The 22,262-nt window shown below is 42.1% G+C and overlaps 1 protein-coding gene across 1 annotated transcript in view; it reads right to left on the reverse strand.

Moving 5' to 3' along the window:
* Positions 1-733: 733 nt before the first annotated feature.
* The window catches only part of FNDC1 (fibronectin type III domain containing 1), a gene marked incomplete at both ends in the record, with an annotated part of 62,453 nt that continues 40,924 nt past the window's right edge, over positions 734-22,262 (reverse strand). Inside the window, 9 exons of the mRNA XM_080616067.1 lie at positions 734-849; positions 2,304-2,426; positions 3,464-3,625; positions 5,107-5,136; positions 7,796-7,875; positions 14,920-15,028; positions 16,441-16,671; positions 18,631-18,792; positions 19,464-19,529. Coding sequence (XP_080472193.1) covers positions 734-849; positions 2,304-2,426; positions 3,464-3,625; positions 5,107-5,136; positions 7,796-7,875; positions 14,920-15,028; positions 16,441-16,671; positions 18,631-18,792; positions 19,464-19,529 — 1,079 coding nt within the window. The remainder of the gene's footprint in view (positions 850-2,303; positions 2,427-3,463; positions 3,626-5,106; positions 5,137-7,795; positions 7,876-14,919; positions 15,029-16,440; positions 16,672-18,630; positions 18,793-19,463; positions 19,530-22,262) is intronic.

Genomic DNA, 22,262 nt, shown 5'->3' on the forward strand with positions numbered 1-22,262 from the left:
GTCAACAGTACTCACAAGAAGAATACAGCTCTTTCCTTGGTTATTGTATTGTGCATAGCAATTTCTCGAAGAATTAACAGCACCTTTTACATAAAAATTCCAGACATATTTATCTAGTGAACAAGAAAACCTCAGCATCTCTAAGCAGTATTTCTGCAGATGTACAGTACTGTATTTATATAGATATACATATACCTCAAAGTGAATTTGCACTGTGACCTGGTGATTAGTCCAGCAGTGGATGAACCCACATGATAAGTCTTCAGGAGAATACATTGCCTTTGGTGGGTGGCCAGTTACATGGCACAATTGCATAGGGGAGCCCTGGCAGGCAGCAAAGGACAGTTTAATATCCCATTAAGCAAGCACAGCATGCTTAGGTCATTCCTGCAAGATATAAGAAACTTCCAAGTTTTCAAGGCTAATACAGTTCTAGTTTTCACAGGTCTCACACATTGCAACCACCTCTGTGTGTCATATAGACCCAGAGAAGGAAGGTAGGACACCAAACTTATGTCATGTCCCTGCTTCCAAGCAGAAATTAAGCAGCACCACAGATTTAGGCTGGTAAAGGGGGGACCATGTTTGGCTTCATAAGGGTATCTTGAGTAGCTGGTCTTCATCATTTGCACCATTTCTCTTGGGTTTTTTTCCTTTCTGAATCAGTTGCTCACAGTTCTCTGGTAGAAATCATTGGAAAAGCATGGTCTGCCTAAGATAGGGAAGCAGACTGCTACCATTTCCCTGGGATGGGCACACCACACTCATACCAGCCCACGTAGTAGTAAGGTGTTGTGTGCCCAATGCGTCCAAATGATACAGGCTCCTGGCGGTACTGGCGGTAATACCCTGTTGGGGGGAAAAATGACCATTTGCATTACAAAACAAAGACCCAGTAATTTAACAAAAGTAACAAACACAAAAAGAGTCAATCCCACAGCCCAGATGAAAACTTAAAAGCTGCCTGGTACAGAGTTTTGTCAAAAGGGTATTTGCTAGCCCTTGGTATTTGGCCTAGATCTTTCTTGAATGGTTTAGCTCTGGTCCTTTCTATTTCTTGTATTATTCTGATTGTTTTTACTGTTCAAAATCTCTTGAACTATTGTGTAATGCTGTGGTCTGCTAAAGAGTTTCTGCATTTCATTGCAAAAGGTGAGTATATTTCAGTTGTGTTTATGAAGTTTGTAAGTCATTTTAAGTATATGAAGGACTGAGGGGCAAAAATACCCTTAAATCGTATTATCTCATAGGGCTCAAGAGACTCTCAACAAACATCAGCTTTTCACAAAGCACAAAGGTGTCATTTCATGCAGTAGATATGGAGTTAAACCCTTTCTCCCCCTTTCTCTTCATTAGCAGAAAGAATGTGAATGCTTAAAGCATTAGGAGAGGTGCAGCATTCTTTTCTGCATAGCTCGTGCACTGGAACATCTGAAACACTCATGTCTTGTGCCAACAGTATAATTTCTGTGTGCTCTCTGTCTCCCAAACCTAGTAATAAACATCTGGATTAAACATCCCTCTTTTGAACTGAGAAATGAAATGCAGTACTTCCCAGTGATATAAAAATATTGGTGACTATTTCAGTTTCTTCCTGGTAACACCACCATGAAAAGGCTATCAACAAATAATTTACCATGGAAACCATTAAAGCCAATTGAATAAGTTAAATCAACAGACTTATTGAAAAGATTGACTGGCTTTCAGGACTGGGTTTATTTTGTGAAGCAAGCATCACCCTCTTGGCTCTGTGACCTAAACAGTTTACTCAGAGAAACTCCTTCAAGGTGAGAATTTTCTCTCTCACCTACCAGGTCAATACAAAAGTACTGCAGCCCAACCTTAAGTCAGTAGACTCCTATGTATTTTGCATTGAATGAACTGGTCAGAAAGCATTTGCAAAAGCCATATTCGTGAAGATGTAGCTGGTCCTTTGTGGCACGTGGAAGAGTTTTTGCAATGAGGCTTGTCTTGTAATTAGGGAAAGGTTTCTCAGATCTATACAATTCTTTTCTTCCTAGTTCTGCATTTTGTTCCTGTAAATTATTTGCATTATATGTCCTTCTCTTTCTTTTTGTCTCCGTCTCTCAACACTCACAAGTTGTTCCTTCTGAGACTCTCATAACCTGTTCTGCTGGGCCTGAGTACAACATTACCTCATCGTCTACTGCATCAGCTGGACTCGCTCAAAGAGCTGCCAGTAGCAATGGACAAAGAGTCCCTTGGTGCTCTGCTCCCTACCCTTTAATCCTATGATGGGATGACAGGCACCTGGCCAGCATCTCACTCCCCCATCGCCATACCTCGGATAGTGGGCAGGGCTTCAACATATGACTGAGGTCCTGTTCTTCCATCCAGGTGTGAATCCACAAACTGGCAGTGGTCCTCGCCTCTTCCCCAGCTATCCCCAATGCTGTAGAAGGTGTCTGGAGGATGACAGAGATTATTTGACATAACATTACTTTTGTTTGGGATGCTCCTTTCCACCAGGAAACCAGATGTGGAAGAAAGCAGGAGAAGTACTACAGTGACAAACACAGTATTACAAATGAACAAGCAGCAGCTGGAAAAAGGGAGAATACTACTTACGCAGTATGGAAGTAGAAATTACGGAAAAGAGAAATGAGTACAGCTCAGTAAGGAATAGTGCCCACATTACAAATTCATGGACGCTGCACCACAGGTGATGGAGAGAATTTCAAGTGGATCAGTCATTTCAATACATACTGAGAAAATGAAAACCCCTCTATATGTCAATACTGTTAGCTTGACCGCAGTCTCAAATGGAAACTAAAAGCTGTGGAGCTCTTTCTGTAACAGACAGGATGGGTCCTGACACCCTGTTTGTTTCTTGCTGCATATTCAAACACTGTCTTTAAACTATACCAATGCACTGCAATGAGAATATTAATAATTAGCATAATCTGAAAAGCCATTGAGATAATCCCCCTACCCCAAATCAACAATATGAAAGTCTTCTTCATTATCTCTCAGCAACTACACCTGTACAGGAGCTACTGCTAAGTCTTGAAAGTACTGCTCACCCGGTCACTCTAATACCAGTCTTTCCTTCAATGCTCTCCAATCTGCCCTGGGGATCCCTAGGGTGTATTGCTCTGTTTGCATGCAGCTGGGACTCACCCACCTGTGGAGCAATAGTGGGACTTCCCAGGGAGATGTGTGGGGAGCAGCACTTTGTTTTCACAGTACAAAGAACACTGGTTTCTCAGGACACAAACACATGCAGGCTTTTCAAGGAAAACTTCTGAGGTCTGGTTGAAAGGTAATGCCCAGGGCATGAGGACAACACAAAAGCAGGGCAGCTCGGCTATCACATCAGACCTTCTCAAGGGAAGGACTCCCAGATAGCCATCACATAATTCTTTCACAGATGAGGTGAAGAAAGCAAGAAGATGGAAATGACAAGCAATCATATTATCAGATAATAAATCTTTGTGCCTACCTTTCAGGTCATCACTGAGGTAAATCTTGTACCTTAAGGAGTTGCAAAGAACCACCCCGACAAACTTGCGGTACCAAGTTCGTTTCACATACTGCTTGCCACTGCAGTCTGAATAAGTGGGGTCATATTTAAAAGTGAATGGGATCCAGATAGGCTCACCACCTTGGAGAAAAAAGAATAGAAGTTCAACATTAAGGACAGACTTTAGCATTCTGGTTTGAGTCTTGCTGAGATTAACATCTGATAATATGTTTTACAAGACATGTTGCAGCAGATTAATGCATGGCTCTTTGATATCCAGAAATACTACTTTGAGAATAAGAACCATTAAGAAAAAAAAAATAAAAAGCAAGGGACTGGATAAAATCCCTTGTAGGCAGAACACAATAATAACTGTTAAAACCATTAAAAATATGATTTCATGTAGTAAGCCACAGTTTTAAGAAAACAGTCTCACTGGTTTTACTAAAACATCTTCTCTACCTAGTGATACTCAGTTTCTTAAGGAGGCTGACCCTAGGTCTGACAGCGACACGGTCTAAATACAGTCACTTGCGTTATAACGCTAAGTACAAAACTTAACCCTTTTGCTAAAGAACAGATGTTATGAATTCTGTGGTGACAAACAGCCTGTGATGTGAAGTTCCTTTTTGCCATTTGATTAAAAAGATCAAATCAGAAATGTACTTTTCTGTTTTGTTTTCCCACATTACATCAAAACGTACGAGTTTCCAATAACAGAGAAGTGAGAACTTTCCTGGGGAACTCTATCTAGAGCAGTGCTGCAGAGGAGACTGCTTAATTGCATTGCAAAAGACAAAATATTCCTACTGGCTTACCTAAATGTTTGCTTTACACTAACCAAGACAATGTAATTTCTTTTGAAATTGCTGTTGTAGCAATGTATATAGAATTACACAAACAGATCCCAATGTGATAATTGGCATTTTTCTCTCCAACCGCAGCACGAAGCCTTGCTTTTACTGTGCTATTTTGAGGTGGTTTACAAATGAGATTGAAAGTTTATTCTATTAGTCATTTCTTCCTCCCTCTCACTAGGCACATGGACTGAATCCTGCAAGAAACTGCACATGAGAAGCTATTGATCAGCCATCCTTGAAAATCAGCACCAGCGAATCAGCTCTTCTGATTAGGGGCTGAACTGGCTTATTGCAAATTTGGAAATGCAAAGCAAGTTCAGCAGCTTTGTGGCATATCATTCATGTCAGTAACACATCCTTGGATTTCTTAGTATTTACAAGGGCATGATGATTAGTACAGATGAGCATCAACAGCTCAAAAGGAAAAGCTGATCCCACTGTTCAAGCTGTGCTCAGGCAACTGAGGGACACAGATACAGAAGCAATATAGTTTAGTGCATATTACTAAGCAATTAAAGCTGTTGTACCAACAAAAGATTGGCCATAACCAAGCGCTTATTCTAACATAGAGATTTCTTTTCAAAGACCAGAATAAGGGTTTGAAGATGGAAAATGTTTTTTGAATTAGCACAACAAATTACTATCTGTTCCTGCTTAAAACTGTAACTCAAGCTGTGGGGTAATGTGAGTCTAACATCTACACTGTAACTGGTTTGCACAGGTTTTACGCACTTCATGAAGAAACAGCAGGAGAAGACTTACCAGGTGGTCTGACAATGAGGAGGGGATTGTCTATAACAATGAAACAAATAAAAAAAATCAGTATTTTTCTCCAAACGTTATTTTATAATGAAACATTCAGTGTCACTCAAGAGAACAGAGTAAGTTGCAGAGTAACTGCTTTTAGCTACATGATGTGTATGGGACTTGCATGTCTCATCAACGTGCAGAGCTAATGAGTGTTTGTTATTCCACCGTTCTTCTCAGTTTATGAAACTTGCCACAGGATTGCCTATTTATTTTGATATGGTAAAAACTCTACTGAGATTAAAGTCACATTTGAAACATGTTTCCTCTTCTCAGGAGGTCCTCAGAGCAGGAGGACAGTTTCACTGTACACTTCTGAATATATAGTGTAAGTTACACCTGCAGGCCTACCTTCCAAAGGGAAACAGAACCCACCACTTGCATGCAAATCTTGGTCTCAGACCATCATGTTTAGCACAGTTATTTAGTGCTATTCATAAATATACAGAATTTATCATTTTAACTCTTTTTGTCATAGTGGCAGGATTTTTGCAGGGGCCCTCTGAACAGTGCAAGGAGCACTGTCCACTACTTCAGGAGCTTCTGCTTGCTTGATATAATCCCTTTTTTAAATGAAGAAGGATGGAATAGGTGTTGAGTAAGGACAACAAAACAGCATGATCTAATGCATTAGCTTGTCATTATTCATTATACTGCAGTTTCTGTCATCTCTTAACTAGCCGTTATTGTACACAAAATTCCTGAATAAAAAGCATGGTGCTTGCCTACTGATGGGGAAGAAAAATTCCAGGAAGTTTTTAGTTTGCTGAAAGAGAACAACAGTTTTCTGTTCTCTTCAGTGTCTTACTCAATACAGGGATAAGACAGAACATTTTTAAACACCTGTTTGATCCTGTGATGGCATTCTTTATTGAATATACCCATCACCTCAAACCTTTCAGTTGTACCAGAAGAGCACTCTGAACTAGCAATTTCTATCTCTTCTGACCAATTCCATCACTGTAACTGTATTATCTGGCTTTAAATTTAGCAACTGCTTTTGTGCTTGTGCCAGCTGGAAAGCCACCTTTGGCCACACGACAAAAGACAGATCAGTGCTGCAAAGAGAACTTTAAATTTGGTGGATTTAATCTGTTAAATAAAGCTAAAAAGGTAGCTGATTATGGATGGGAAAACTAGGCATTCAGGCCCATGTACAAGCACACAGCTAATCAGCAAAACTCCCTGCAAGGTATAGCACAGAATCATTCAGGTTGGAATAGACCTTTAGATCAAGTCCAAGTGTTAACCTAGCACTGTCAAGTCCGTCACTAAACCATGTCCCTAAGCATTGCATATACAGGTGACTCCACCACTTCCCTGAGCTGCCTGTTACAATGCTTGACAACCCTTTTGGTGAAGAAATTGCTCCTAATACACAATCTAAACCTCCCCTGCTGCAACGTGAGGCCATTTCCTCTCATCCTGTCACTTGTTACTTGGAAGAAGAGAGCAACCCCAACTTCACTACAACCACCTTTCAGATAGCTGTAAAGAGTCTTCCCTGAGCCTCCTTTTCTGCAGGCTGAACAACCCCAGTTCCCTCAGCCATTTCTCACAGGCCTTGTTCTCCAAACCCTTCACCAGCTTCATTGCTTTTCTTTGGATATGCTCCAGCACCTCAATGTCTCTCTTGCAGTGAGGGGCTCAGAACTGAACACAGTATTTGAGATTCAGCCTCACCAGTGCTGAGTACAGGAGGGCAATCACTTCCCTGGTCCTGCTGGCCACACGATTTCCGATACAAGCCAGGATGCTTCTTGGCCACCTGGGCACTCTGCTTCATTGTATTTGTCCAATGTTAAATGTTATGCTCAGATTTATACCTGAGCTTCTTACTCCTTAAAAAAAATCTAAGTATGTCATGGAGGACCATTTACTTATCTGCATTTTTGTTTCTGTGAAGACTTACTTCCATGGGTCTTAATGGAGCTTTTGAAGCAAGCGCTACAGGGTGGAGTCAAATGAGACAACACATAGACTGCAAAAGCCCCATGTCATCAAAAGGGCAAAATTTGAAAGAGACAACAGACCTTTCACTCAAATAAAGACTGAAAAACTTGCCCTTTATTACTGAGTGGAGTCATTGGCTTCTGGCTTAATGGAAGAAGAAGAAACGGGTAAAAATAGTTCATTTAACATACTATTTTTAGAAAGGGGTGTTGCTCTTGAATGGACTAGCCCTGTGAACGAGCAGCATGCCTTGTCCAAAAAAGAACGGAGAACTTTGCCCATCTGATGGAACAATTGTTTCCTATATTTCATCCACAGACAACTGCTTCCAACTGTTCAGCTGTTTGCAATTAGGAAGCTAATATACTAAATGTTTGGTCTATCTATCAAAGACATTAAACTTCCCATTGCTTCTGTATTGTAGCACATTAGTAGTCTTTGGTATTTTAAATTCAACTTTCTCTTTCCCTGAAGCTCATTTTAATGTCACTTATAACTTCATAGTGGCATTCAGAGTGCGTATTATTTCCCTAGCTTCACTGAAAACAAATGATTTACCTTTTAAAAAATAAATCTCAAAGCAGTGAGTTCGGAATCATCACCATTATTACTGTGCTGGTTTCAGCCACTGCTCTGCCACAGCTGTTATCAGGAATTCAGTTTTGAGATGAAAATAAAAAGCAAAGCATACCAGATTCTGTGATAAATGAGACTGAAGAGCTAACAGGTCCATAACCAAAGGGATTCTTTGCTTGGACTTTAAAATAATACCTGAAAAAATAAGAGAGGGAAAATAAGCTTAAAACATCAATTTGACTGCAATGGCTAAACTATAAATAATACTAAAACAGGATGAGGATTAAACCAGCATAATTCTACTGAGTTCAGGTACTCTTTGCATTAAATGAAATTGGATACTGAGCCAGGATACAAGCTGGCTGCTAAAGACAAATTTCTCCTTTTTTGCAGTTGCTCTCACGCATGGTTTTGGATCATTTATTTGTATATCCCCCTTTCCTAAACCACACACAACTACATGCACTTTATATTTAGCTATAGACTAAAAGAAAAAATTGCAAGGCTATTGAATTTTTGTCTCAGGAAGAGTTTTAAACCAGATTAACTCCTATGAAAGCAGTGGTGCAAACTGAAGACTAAACCGGGGTGAGATTTACATGAGATCAGAAGCTCAGCTTTCGACCTTTCTGTAAAAACTCCACCAGCATTAAGATCACAGTACTTGAGTAATATGAGAAAGCTTCACATATTGCCTTATCGATTCCCCCAAAGTATTTAAATCATATGCTTAACTTGAAGCACATGACTCACCACTAGAACTCCATTCTTTGCCCAATAGAAGCAAACTTATCCTCACCCTTAGAGATGAATACGTGTAAGCACATTTTTAGTTAATTTTCAAATACAATGATTATTACTTGATGCCTACCCGGACATTTTTTTCCCCCAGATTAATGTTTTCTTCTTTTATCTTTGTATCCAGTCCAGCAGAAACCAATTAGAATGGAAGATTACTGTAAAGACTTCCAGCACAGCATTTTTAAAGTGCCTGAGTTTAGGTTTCCCTTTCTTGCTTGCTCAATTTCATTCTTATACAGAAATTAATAATAAAAAAAAAAAATTACTGTGCCTCTGTAATATGCACATAGGATTTGGATCTTCATTTAGCTTTGTATCCAGAAGTATCTCCAAAAGCTCCACATGACCCAAGAAACAGGGTAAGTGCTTATTCGCAGGGAGGTTTGTCACCAAACACTGGATTACCTCCCGTGGCATGTCCCACCCAAGTAGCAGGCCTGATGCTTCTCAGCTGGTGAAAGTGAGCCTGTCCCATTGAAAACATGAGGCTGCTCTTGGTTGTACAGCTCTCTCCATCCTGCACAGAAACCTGCCAGTGACGCTCTGCTTGCATGGCCCATGCTGGGCTGACACAGTGTGGCTCATAGCAAAGGTGATCTGATGTCCCTGGAAACTATTGTCATCTGGTGCAGTTTATTCACCAAGCGTGGTCAACCATCCACATTAAAAGCTTCATTCCCTGTTCTTCCCTTCTGTGCACAGGAGATGACAGTAGCCCTTATAGCATAAGAGTGTAACGTGTGGTTTAATGCCATACTCTACAGCCTACCAGGCAGCAGGGAAATTCAACACAGTCCTGTTGGAAGAACTTTGATGTGTTTAGTGTGCCATTCAATTTTTACCATGTGCGCTTTCCTATACCATCAGATGTACCTGTTCCTCAAAGATGTAGCCACAGAGCAGGGCCTGGAAGTGGCTCCTGAAAGGATCCTGTCTGGCCTAAGCACCAGCTAAAGCACATACAAAACTATTCAAAATGATAAAACAGAGGGGACCCAGCTGAACCAGCCCTTTGGCAAAGGTATCTTTTTCCATCAAAAAGGAATACCTTTTTACATGCAAAGTGAACTGCTTCACCTCAGAATCAAACCGATCTCTATGAAAAGGCTGAAAAGATGTGCAAACAACATCCACTTCTTCAGCAGAAGGGTGGCAGTCATGCAAACACCATGTTTTGCTGTGAAGCAAATCAGTCACTTCCAGGGTTTGTGACAGGGCATCTTCTTGTTCACTCCATAAAAATTACAGGTGCATCTTCTAGGTGAGGTCAGTGTGGAAGCTACAGGGATGGAATATTCTGGATTTCATCCGTGGCACGAGCTTTACCTTTTATCTGTGCCAGACCCTCTGTGGGACATGTTCCCAGCCCTGCACAGGGGACGTGCCTCCTGTCCCTGCTGCGTCCCACAGCTGATACCAGAAACCAGCTCCCCTCCTGCTTTCTACAGCCAGTTCTGCCTGTAATTAATGACTATACGATGTTCACAAACAACTCACAGCTTTCCTTAAAAGACACATATACTGTAGCCAAAAGAAACCACATTAAATAGTGAAATTTAGCAAGGCTGTGCATTTTCCTCATGCCTAGCACAATCCTCTTGCTGGCAGAGATGCTTGCCTGTGGTTTTAACTATTGAACTTGATTTCTTGACTGCAGCTTCTGAGTGTTTAGCATGGCTGGAGAAAGAGCAGAGAGGAGTCAAAAAGCCTCCCGTGTGCTGCTGTACTTTCGGCCACCCAAGCAGAGCATGGCAGCCTGAGCACTGCTTTAATGTCCTGAGCTGCCAGTGCTGTCATGGGACACATGCATCCATCCACACCTCCTTCACCCACTCACACCTTCTGCACCCGGACTGGGGCATGGGCTGGTGGCACAAGCCTGACCACGAGGATGGGACACAGGGCAGCGATTCCTTACACTGGCTCCCAAAATAGCTGCCAAACTATGACGACCTAGCCCAGCGCTTGGTGTAACTACTTCAGAAGAGGAGAAGTAAATGTTTTCCAGACCTCATCTTTTCTGTAATGCTTCAATGCATAATGAAACATCTGTATGGATGCCTGACTTCCACTGCTTCCAAAGAGTTACAATTGGCTATCACCTTTACAACACAGTGGCACCTTCTGAGCAACTCTTTCAATGCACTTAATGTGTGTGTATTAATGCCAGCTTCAAAACATTCCCATGAGATACATAAGCACAATGATCCACATCTGCAATAGGAGAGAGCAGCCCAAGAGCCTCATGCACCTATTTACGTGGGGAAAACCACTCAGTTTTGTGTATAACACATAGTATAAGAACTGATTATCTACGTGATCACCAAAACTGTGCAATCAGGTGCCCTGCTACATACATAGAAGCCTGTCTCAGACACATGATAGTTCAAGTTGCCTGCCTGACTGTCTGGAAAAAACAGCAAAGAAATTATGAGTACATTTTCCTTTGCTAAATTAGAAAATTGGTTCCTAAGCCTTTATGTACACAAGAAGCCTCTAGTCGTGCCAGAAAGAGAGCCAGGTCTCATGACTTGCTGACCTGTGATTTAAACATAGACAATGCTATGATTGCTGTACTAAGAATGTCAATAAAATAATGCAGTCAGGATATATTTCTTTCTCAGACATGACAAATAAAAAAGAAATGGCCAAAGCCCTTCTAGGTCCAGGCATCTGACATTTTCATTAGTCAGAATCCTTCAGCTGATGAATTTGCCAGGAAGTCTCAGATCAGTACAACTCAACTGTTCTTCATCACATAAGTGTATGAAATAAAATGTTTAATATATAAGTTGATTGTGCTTTGATTACACTTTACTTAGCAGAATTGCAGTGAATTGTTACCAATAGGCACAGAAGAGTCACAACTGCAATAAGAAAAGAACCTTTTCCTTCTAGGAATAAACCTTTGAGATTTTATTTATGCCTTCTACTGACATGTCAAGAAAGGATAGAGCAAACTGCTAATGGGGCAATGAATATGTAATGTTTTCATTCATTTAGACTATATGACTAATCGTATCACCATACCTGTCACTTGGAGCAAAATGATTTTATGATTTAATTCAAGGTGTCTCCCTTCTGTTGGAATTGAATAGCTGGCACTTGCAGCCACAAAGTGAGATAATCACTCAGCAGGCTAATTAGGGGAGCAGCTGGTTTTCAGAAAAGTAGTTTGCTGTAAAATCCTTTTTTCCATCCTCCCCAAAGGCATGCCTGCACGGATCCCCAGCCCCATGCTCTACCCAGTGGCAGGCTGAGATTGTGGCATGCGAGCCTGCCATCTGAGGGACACAGCAGCACTCTCCGCTATGGCAAAGTGACCACATGCCAGCCACGGGGATGTGGGGATGGTTGTTGTGGGACCTCCATCAGCACTCGGCAAGAGCCAGGGTGGATGCACAGAGGAGACAAGCAGAGCATGTGGCTGCTCCTCACAGAGGAGAAGCAGCATGCTTAACCTGGTGTCTCGAAGGGAGAGACATGCACTGCCTGTGAAGGAGCGGGGACAAGCTGACGTGACAGCACCCACAGATCCACTGCCCAGCGGGATTGGCGGCTAAGAAGGAAAAGAGGCTGGGAGAGGGTCAGGAAAGAAAGGCAGATTTACTTCCACGAGCACACGGAGAGGGCAGCAAGGGCTGTATCCCTTCTTCTACAACTGCACCATCCCTCCAGAAGAAAAACATGTAAATCAGATGCCTGCAGCACGACAGGCTAGTGCAAAGTGTCTGCATCCATCAGAAATGGCCTAGCACTACATCTGTCATCAATACGTACAAAACCCATTGTAATAAGACACTAAAGCAGAGCTGGAACAGGAACTTCCTTCACAGCTGGTGTCACACAGGTCTACTGCTTGTGTAGGACAAGGGTTTCGTTGACATCCCATCTCTTGTGTGCTGCTCTGGTGATACACAGCAGCCAGCTGGGGCTGGTGCTGCTTGTTGCACATACTGCAGCTTTGCTTTAATGGAAATACAGAAAGAAAACAGAAATTGTTGGTGTATCTGGCCCCCAGAGCCAGAAGATCCAGGCTGTGTTTACAGTTGTGAGTCCTGAGTAAATGTTCAAGAGCTTCCCATGAAATGCTCTGTAAAACACCGGAATCAGTAGCAGCAGGCACTGTGGGATCAAATTGTCCCTGGAGGGAAGAAAACCCAAATGGACATGGAAGAAGATTTGATGACACACGGAGATACAGTAGTAAAGGGCAGTAGTTTAAATCACAAGACTATCTAGCCACTCCCATCAGGCACTGACTTTGGTTTCCTGCAAAGAGGCAGCAAAAAGCCTAACTGTGCTCAAGAAGCAACTGAAATGTTTATGACAAGGATTATAGTGTTTGTGACTACAGGAGACTGGATTTAGTGGTTGAGCGGATGCTGCCCAGCCCCTTGCATCAGTCTTCTGTGGCAGCTGATGTTAGGGAACAGGCTTTGTCAAGACTGCTGGTTTTAAGATTTAATAAGGTTTAAAGTAATGTTAGTGTTTACATTCACATGTCACAGGGAAACAGCTCCTGTGCCCACTGAAGCTGACCAGAGTTTTGCTAATGGAAAAACTTCCACTTCTCAAATGGAGGTTAGATCAGGCTTCAGAAGACAACTTATGACAAGGGTTAAACGTAGACTTTCTTTGCAGGTTTAGGTTTTTTAAAACCAGGCAAATGTTTTCCAGGGTATTTTGTCAGCTTCAAATCTTCTCTGGGGCTGACTTCTGCCAAGATGCCAACCTGTTACTGATATGCTGCACACACCGCTAGGTTGCACCACTAGTAGCCCCTCATGGTACACCCAGCAGTCCATAGCATCTGTGTACAGCAAATCCAACTTAATGGAAGATTTCTCATAAAATTTACTAACAATGCAAACGTAGTTTTTAGACTAACTTCAAATTTCACATCATATTTTTTTAGTTAGCAGGGGGTCTTTTCCCAGTGATTTCGGAGTTACTTTTAAGACAAAAAGTATGCAATCAATTCAGTCTGTTGATTTGGAGAATGTAAATGAGGTTGGCTGATACACACAATTTCTCTGTTGCAAAGAACTCTCCTTCTTCACCACAGACCCCACATGAAGCCTTTATTGCCTCCACAGAGTGTACAAGAGGCCAATGGATCATACCACTCTTCAGTAAGATGCTGGGAAAATAATATGCTTAAAACAAACAGCAGTTGCTTGAACCTCCCTACTTTACTTTGAAACAGAGCCTTAATGTTTGACATGGAAGATACCAGCTTCATGGAGCTACATGAACCTATAACCTTGCTGTTTGAACTCCACTCAAAACCAGCCAAATTATGACCTTCTGAAGCCTAGCATTAACATACATCTCAGCGGATGTATCACAGGTTGGCAGCTCAATTCGCACCAATTCCTGTGAACTGAGCATGGCTAGGTCAGTGGCTGCAGGGTTCCTGGGGGTTTTCACTGCAACAGCTCTTTCTAGTGACTTGGAGCCCTTGAGATGTTGGACATGAGAAGCCAAGAGCTATCAATGGCTTTCAAAACTGCCCTTGGGGCAGCAGGAGAAGGAGACTTGACTGAAAGTCAGTGAAGGGGTGAGGTGCTGCAGTGAAGGTGGAAATGGCACAGAAGCAAGATAGAGAGTACCACAGGTGGGGGAAGCTGGGGCATACAAGCAATGCCTCCTTGGCCTGTGTGGGGGACAGGGTGAGAGTGGAGGACTGAAACCTAAACTGGGATGTACAGGAGTCTGGGACGTATTTCACACTCAGAATTAGAGAGAAAAGTATGAGAGACACGAAGCATCTGTCAAAAGAAGTAATTTTAATGTAGTCCTTTTGTGGCCGTTTACTTCCCACCCAGTCGCCATGAATTATTTCAGTATCATGCCAAGCATGCATTCTTGTTCTGCCATTTCAGTGAGACTTTTTACAAGATAAAAGCCTAAAGCTCCTGCCCAATTGACTTCGGAGCAACTGCCATGGCCTCATTACATACCACCAAACCTTCTCTTCCAGCACAACTCATGTGAACAGGCAGCAAAAACAGACCAGAGAAAGGAACCTCTCCCCGCCAGCCCTTAGGTATCAAATCTTGGCCACATCAGTGTGTGGGAATGGCCACATCACATCTTGCCAAGGATATACTGTAGTATTCTCTCCCCAGTAAAATCAGCTCAGTTATGAGTAACAGTAGAAAATGCATTCTTAATCAGATTTGCTCTTTTACTGATATGTGGTTCTATATACACATACGCATGTACATGCAGACATCTGCTCCAGGCTTACTATGGTAAAGATATCATGTTAAGTAGCTGTGCAGTTTATAAAATGATTTGCTGTCAAACAGAATGAGTAAAATCTAGATGAGATGTAAACACTTATAGTAAGGCCAAGAAAAACAATTGGCAATACTCAGAATTTGTTTTACTTCCCTAACACAACCGAAACAGAGTGGATCAAATCCTTACCGTGTGTTGGGCTTCAGGTTCTCAATTGGCAAATGAGTAGACCCTGCAGTCCTGGTTGACCACTTATTCTTTAAAAAGTCATCATAAGATGCACTGTAAACCAGATAACCTGTAAATGGGAAAGACAAATAGTTGTGAGGATTCTAAACAGATTTTAAGTAAATGATATCTTTAGATGCCATGGTAGATTTTATGGGTTATAAGGAGCAGAAGCATCTTTGAATATGAAAGCGATTTGACGCCTAACTCTTCTGGAAAATCCCAGGCTATGAGAATTTCCTGTCATTAGCTAATAATGATGGAGCATTACATCAGAGAATGGTACATCAGAGGAGCATATTCTGATTTAAAACACAGTGAAGACAAAAAGATGTCAGAAGCAACACATTCACCGTTTTAAGTGATACATTGTCTGTGCATAAACTAATATAGTTAGAAACACCAAGGGGATTTTTGGGGGAAAAAACCCCATGTGATACAGACTGCACTCAGTAAGGTACTGGATCAACAGCCTTGAAGAAGGAAAAGCTGCAGGACAAACACCACATAGCCTGTTCAAGTGCCACTCTCTCCCTTTCCAGTCATTCAGAAGTTCCCACCCCTTGGCCATGGCTGTCAGCTGCAGAGCTGGGAGAGGCTCCTTGAAAGCTGCATGTTAGCACCGAAGCAGTGTAATTTTCCAGACCTTCTGGGTCTGCTGACAAACAGGGGTTGATTAATTTCTAAAGTGTTTCAGTTATTTACTCTAGTGTTTTTCCAGCAATGTTTGAGATTAATTCTTGAAGTCAGTTGGGCTTCGTTCTGGCTCTCAAAAGGTCTAAAGACATTAAAGGAGATCTAATTGAATACATTTGTTTAACACATTCCCCATCCCTGAATCTTGTTTGTCAGACTGCTTGAGCAAAATTTGTGTAAAGGAATTAAAAAGTAAAGTAAAAGTAAAGTTAAAAGTTAAAAGTAAAAAGTTAAAAGTAAAGTAAAAGCCTGTGCCTCAGACGCCACTGGAGATGGTTGACTCTGATACACTCTTTTCCTACAAAATAAACACGCCAGAAGACCACCAAGCAAGCCAGAAGCCCCTCTATAGGCAGATCGTTCTTGCAGCCACACTTACAGCCAGACAGGACCCAGACCAGCTCCAGCCACGCAGTTACTTTTGCTTGGAGTGGACTGAAGCCAAACGTGAAGGATGCTCCAAAGGCAGGCTTGGGAGCTACCTGCAGCGGAGCTGAGGGCACTACCTGGGGGCAGAAGTGCTCAGGTGAGCAAAGCGCTATTGCAGATACCATCCAGGCAAGAAGCAGTGCCTTCAGAACCACTGGCACAAAATCAGTGCCCAAATCTAAGACTGAGGGATGACAAGAGGGACCTTTCTCACTTCTCAGAAAGTAGCTCATCTCCCTCGGAAAGCTGTAGAACAGCGAGAACTTCATGAGCCGTTGGCTCAGTTCAAGGTAAAAATGGTCATTTAAGAAAACCTTCCCCACTACCCCATCAGGAGAGCAACCCTCAGGAGAGTACCTGTTACCATGTCTCCTCGAGCAGGTTTGGCCCAGTCAACAATGACAAAGGAATGACAGCCTTCAACTGCCACAACAGTGATGTTGTGAGGGGCTTTCAGGGGACGCAGATCTTTCTCTCTGAGGTCGTTAGGGATGATTTCATCGAGGCTCTCCACTTGGAAGTGCTCCAAGGCCTCTGTCAAGGAGCAGGGAGCTGCTGGATCTTTATTGAGATAGGTCACATGAGGAGCTGGAAGACACAGGAAAGGGTGGGTTTAGTTGGCAGTTTGTAGGTACCACAGGCTGGCACCTTCCTGAAAAGAAGAGAGTCAAGTTTTGTGATGCATTTTAAAATTCCTCACCTTCCAGATGTTCACTACCGCCAACAAAGTATGGCTCGTGTTCAGTTTGATGGATGAGCAGGGAGAATGTTAATATTCAGGTCTACCTCAGACTCATGACCATACCCAATCAGGCAAAGACAGAAGGATCATCTTTGCTATGAAAGGCAGAAAAGAGTGATCTGACTGCAGGACCCTCCTCATGCTACTTCCAGTAGATCTGGAAGCAGGAGTGAAAATGTCACCCAAACTCTGCCTTTCCACACGTGGGAACAGATCTCTGCCAGGACTTAAGATCACCCAAGACTTTACGTGTCTATGTGGTTGGTTTTTACACAAACATCCTGAAGCCAGAGTGAAACAGCAGAGGGAATAAGAAGATTAATTCCAAGGTAAAGCCCAACCAGGTCAAACAAAGGGAAAATTGCTCATATGCCCTGGGTACTAAGGGACCAGGAGCCATGAATTCCTACCTTCAGGCATGTGATCCCAACCTGCAACTTCTATTTTTAAAAGCTTTATACTGTCTGGAATTGAACTTCAGTTCAGGAAAAGATTAAACCATCTTTTTAAAGTCACTTAAAAGTCACTGTAACATTCAAAGTAAAGACTATAAAACTTGCTTTGGAAATGTTTATTCAGTGGCAATAATACAATTCATTGAAATGGTAATATTATTTCCCTAGTGCCTTGAAATGTTCATAAACCAACATTTCTTGGTTTATCTTATTGCATTTCATGCCCTAAAGGGATTTTTTCCAGATCTTGCAATGAAGTTAATTTTAGCCTCTCCAGCTAAATGAATCAAGAAGCACTGTCAGCAAGAGAGCCGAATAGAAACATCATGAAATTGTTTGGACAGGGAAAACTGAAGATGCACTGGAAAAAATCTCAGCATATATAAAAACAAACCTTTTACTCCAGCAGTAGAGCTCCACTTTAAGCCACATGAAGCTTGTGGATATTGGAAAGGAAGGCAAGACATCAATCAAAGCTGACTCTCCATGCCCTGAACTCCCAGCTAAAATGCCAGGTGAGCCAACAGCTGACCTGACCTCAGTTTAGATGCCAGAGGTTTGTAAAGGGCTGCAGGGGGGTCACCAGTCTGGGATGGAGGCTGGAACGCAGTGCCCTACCACCTCCAAGTCCCTCTGGTCTGGCTCTCAGCTGCTTCCCTGACAAAGCAGCAGAACAGCTCTGAAGTCAGGGCTGGAATACACCTAACAGCTCACAGAGATAGGAGCCAGCATCACGGCTCCTATTTTTTGAGGGTTCCTTCACCAAGTTCCTTCTATACAGCAAAGATACAAACAGCAAAGTCAAATTTATTTCTATTAGTTTTACCTTTTGGAAAGTTTATATCCAAAATACCATTCATTCTTCGACTTTGAAGCACACCTTTGACATACATGCTTATGCAAGGCTGGTGAGATCACTGGGGTTGCATGGGTCAGTAAAGAGCTTGGTCCCCCAGAGAAAGACACACCTACATGGAGACTTTCATTGATTGAACTACTGGTGTGAACCTAAAATGATGCAGCTGAGCTGAACTGAGCACCAGAGTCAACGCTTGCTCTCTTATTGAACACAATGCAGAATACAAAGCAGAGCAGTTACACTGAAAGAATACAAAGAGGCTTGCACTGGTTCAACAAAAGCAGTGTGGGTCCACACTTAGACAAGCAAGCATCAAAGCTAGGAACAAAGTACTACTGTTTGAGTTTCCTAGTTGGCAGTCCTTACATGGACCACACACTAGTCTGTTGGATGCATCTGTGCAATAGCCTCAGGTTAAGGGCTGACCTTGCTAGAAAAAGAATTCTTTGCAGCACAAGGAGTAAGCAATGTAAACCGCAGGACAACCTTACCAGTGAACCGTTTCTTCCCAGCGATATCATATTCTGACACAGGGCTGGTGCCAACAACACTCGTCTCTGGATAGACAACTTCCAGTTCTGTTGTTGTAGAAGCAGTGGTGGTGGTGGCAGTGGTGGTGGTTGGTGGCAAAGTGCTCTCAAAAAACTCGTAGTCTTCAGAGGAAACATGAGATGAAAATGTTAGCTTGTTTCATGTTATTATGGCTTAACCACGAGAAGGGAAACACTCCTGTCACCCACCACAGTCCCAGAGCAGTGCCACACACCCTGCCCTAGCTGCCACACGCTTCCTATGGGCCTCTAAGGCTGGGTTGCTCGTGCCTCAGACTTGCAAATGTTTCTACTAAACTGATGACAGTGAGCCTTTGCCCTAGGATACCAGTGCTGTTGCTGACTTAGACCTTACTCACACAGGTAAAAAGGATAACAATAAATGAATGTATTCATATGCTTCGTCTGCTATTTCCCCCCACAATCCTCAAGAGAAGACAGCACAGTGATTGAATCCCTGGCCACAGCCCTCAGATGCAGATGGAATGAGATAAGGGAGTGAAAAAATAGCTTTTTGAGAAATCTCTGCGTTATTATTCTAAAATGCTAGAGCTGGTTCAAAGGGACTTTCATGTCCAGAAACAGTTGCCTTTGGACCCTTGCTGTTCACATGTGATGTAGGGCTCTGAAAAAAAACTTTCCCAGCTCATCATCGCCTGCTTAAGCTCCCATTCACCAACCTGCCCCTCAAACCTAATTCCAAAAAAAGAAGACAGGGAAAAAACCAACCCCAAATATGCCACTTGAAATAGACTTTGACAATTAAACAGTACCATCATCATATATCACATATGCCTCTGGAGTTGCTGTCACATCTGAATCCAGTCCTGAGAAGGTATCTATGGGAAGAGAAAATAAAAAATGCCATAAGGATTCACGGTCTTGTCCCCACCCTCCTAGTAAAATACTTCTGGAATGAAGTTTAAAATAAAAATCTTTAGGCAGTTGGCTTGTAAAGAAACAAGACAGCTGCCTAGCTTCCAGGTAACACAGTGACAGCCCGCTCTGCGTGTTGAGAATAACAGCTGAGTAGCTAACTGCAGTAGCCAGGAGTTTTGCTGAGGGAAAACGGGTTCAGGGTTTGATTTTAAATTGCTACTTAAAATCAAAAGTAATGCACCCTCCAGGAGCAATGCCCTGGGCCCCAGATGCTCTGGAGCAAAGACAGGCTGCCAGCAACTGTGTAATGCTCAGGTCAGGGTCTGACAATGTTTTATAGTCTCTGGAGCAGCAACTGTGAGAAACTTACATACAAAAAACCAACCAATAAATTTAACTGAAAACTTGCATTTAAATACTTTTCCGGGGGAATAGAAATCAAACAACCGCTGAGCCATGACATTCAGAGACTTGCTAGCAAGTAATGCAGCCCAAAAGGAATGGATTTGTAGAATGAAGTAACTGGTGCTGGATTTTCCAGAGCTGTATTTTGAACTAGCTCTAGTCTGATTCTGTGGACTGAATGCCCATTACAGGTTGGGGCACAGATGTGTCATTCTGAAGTACTGTTTCTGCTTTAGTTTTATCCAGCAGGAATTCAGGTTGTGCACATCGAGATTGCTCTATGATGCATATGAAAGCATAGCAAGAGGAGATTAATGTGAGGTGCACACCCCAAATATTCTCCCAATCCACCCCACAAAACAACGCAAATGCACCCACAGACTTCCCAGTTGCCTGTCCCTACATCTTATCTCAATATCTCTTCAGGTCATGTATCCATCACCAGATACATCAACCATCAAGCACCTGATCTTGGGAATCCTGGAGACCTCGCTGCATGCTCTGAGAAATGCATTTCTCTACATGTTATGCAGGGGAGCCAAAGAGTACACAAACCTCAGATTAGCTATGAAATGCATGGCTAAGATTAGCATATTAGCCATGAAATTCAAACAAAGCAAAAGCATTGTTCTGGAGCCCACTGCAGGTACCAGGAGAACTCTTCAGTGAAATGCTGGGACTAGGGAATGGCCAGAGTAGGAACAAAGACAAGAGAAAGACAGCTTTGACCTCAGGATACTATACAGGGACTGGTAATGTTATTTTTACTAAGCCAGTAATACAATGTAAAATTTCAGTTGCCACTGTCAAATAGTTCACAAATATAATTTCAATGATACATCTTCATTTTTCAGGTTTTTTTTATTTAGAACCAACAATTATTGTACAAGACTAATTTTTCGTTACTACAGTAAGTTTCTTTTAAATACACAGTAGTGATTTTAATGACAAAATAAGCTTTGAAAATACAGAAAATGGGTTAATTCTTGTCAAAATTTCATACAGAAAATCTGACATTTTCTCATGGTAGACTTCTGCAGCCACTTTTCAGGAGAATATCCACTTGGGAGCTACTTGACTTCTCTGAGGGTAGTCAGCAGTGAGCAAAGTAGATCCTTTGCTGAATTCTGCAGATCTTCTCATCACAATTGGCCATCATTAACCAATGTCTATAATGCATGCACTTACCTTTGACTATATCCAAGTAAACAAGAAGTTTAGATGTGCAGAAGTGTGAAGTTCTTCATGGGCAGATTTCAACTCATTCACACCTATTAGCTGGTCAGCCTTTGCTGATGATCCAGCAAAAATAAATACTATTTTCTGCTTTTGTCGGTGTTCGGTCTCTTCTACTTCACTGTCTGTGCTTCTTTGGCATTAGCTGTGGCACGGCAATCATAAGGGTACTTCCCAAAAGATTTTTTCTCACATTATAATCTTCTGTACACACACAACTTTTTCTGCACCTCTTCAGTGAACCTGCCTGTACCAAGTGAGGCTAGGTCTTGCTATGACCACTTGCCACGGGCTTTTGGCATCTGTAAAGGACAATGGACTGTGCAACCATCACTTGATTTTATTACACATAATGTGGTTGTCTCCACTTTTCGTTCCTTGTGAGTTCATGTAAAGATTTAGCTGATTTCACTGACAAGTCACACTTGTGTGGGCAGACTCCTTCCTGAAAGCTGAAGATTGCAGAATCTACTGAAATGTTGACAATAAATTCTGCTGGGTCAAGCAAAAATCCTGCCAGAGAGTGAGCAAATTTGCCAAAGCTTTAGAATGTTTGGCAATGGATTTTGGCACTTGTAGCCTCTGGATGTTTGTGAATAAAGCACTTAAAAAAGACTATCAAGCTTTGGCAGAAAAAGTATCTCATCAAATGATCTGGAGTATATTCCAGACTCAGATTAAAGGCAAAGACAACATAAAAATACAATTTGGAAATGGTCAAGGGAAAAGTGCATGAAATACTTTGATAGTTCCCGTAGTAGTTGTTTATCCCTCTTGAAATAGTGCACTTGTTAAACAAAACTAGCCATCATTAAAGAAATACCACAAAGATGCGTTCTTTTCAAGCGAGCTCCTCTGTGAAACAGGCAGATTGGTTTTGCGGCATTTGTCAAATGTTGAAGCAGGTCACCAGCATGAAAAAAAAATGAGAAGATCTTCAGAGAAACTTTCATAATTGCTGTGTAGGGGACTAACATTGTTTGAGCTGTATAGCAGGTGAGAAGTAGAAATCCAGCACTATCTTGTCCTTCCAGTCTTCCGCTGTGATGTGC

Source organism: Psittacula echo (genome assembly GCF_963264785.1).
Source record: "Psittacula echo genome assembly, chromosome: 4".
NCBI classification, from domain to species: Eukaryota; Metazoa; Chordata; class Aves; order Psittaciformes; family Psittacidae; genus Psittacula; species Psittacula echo.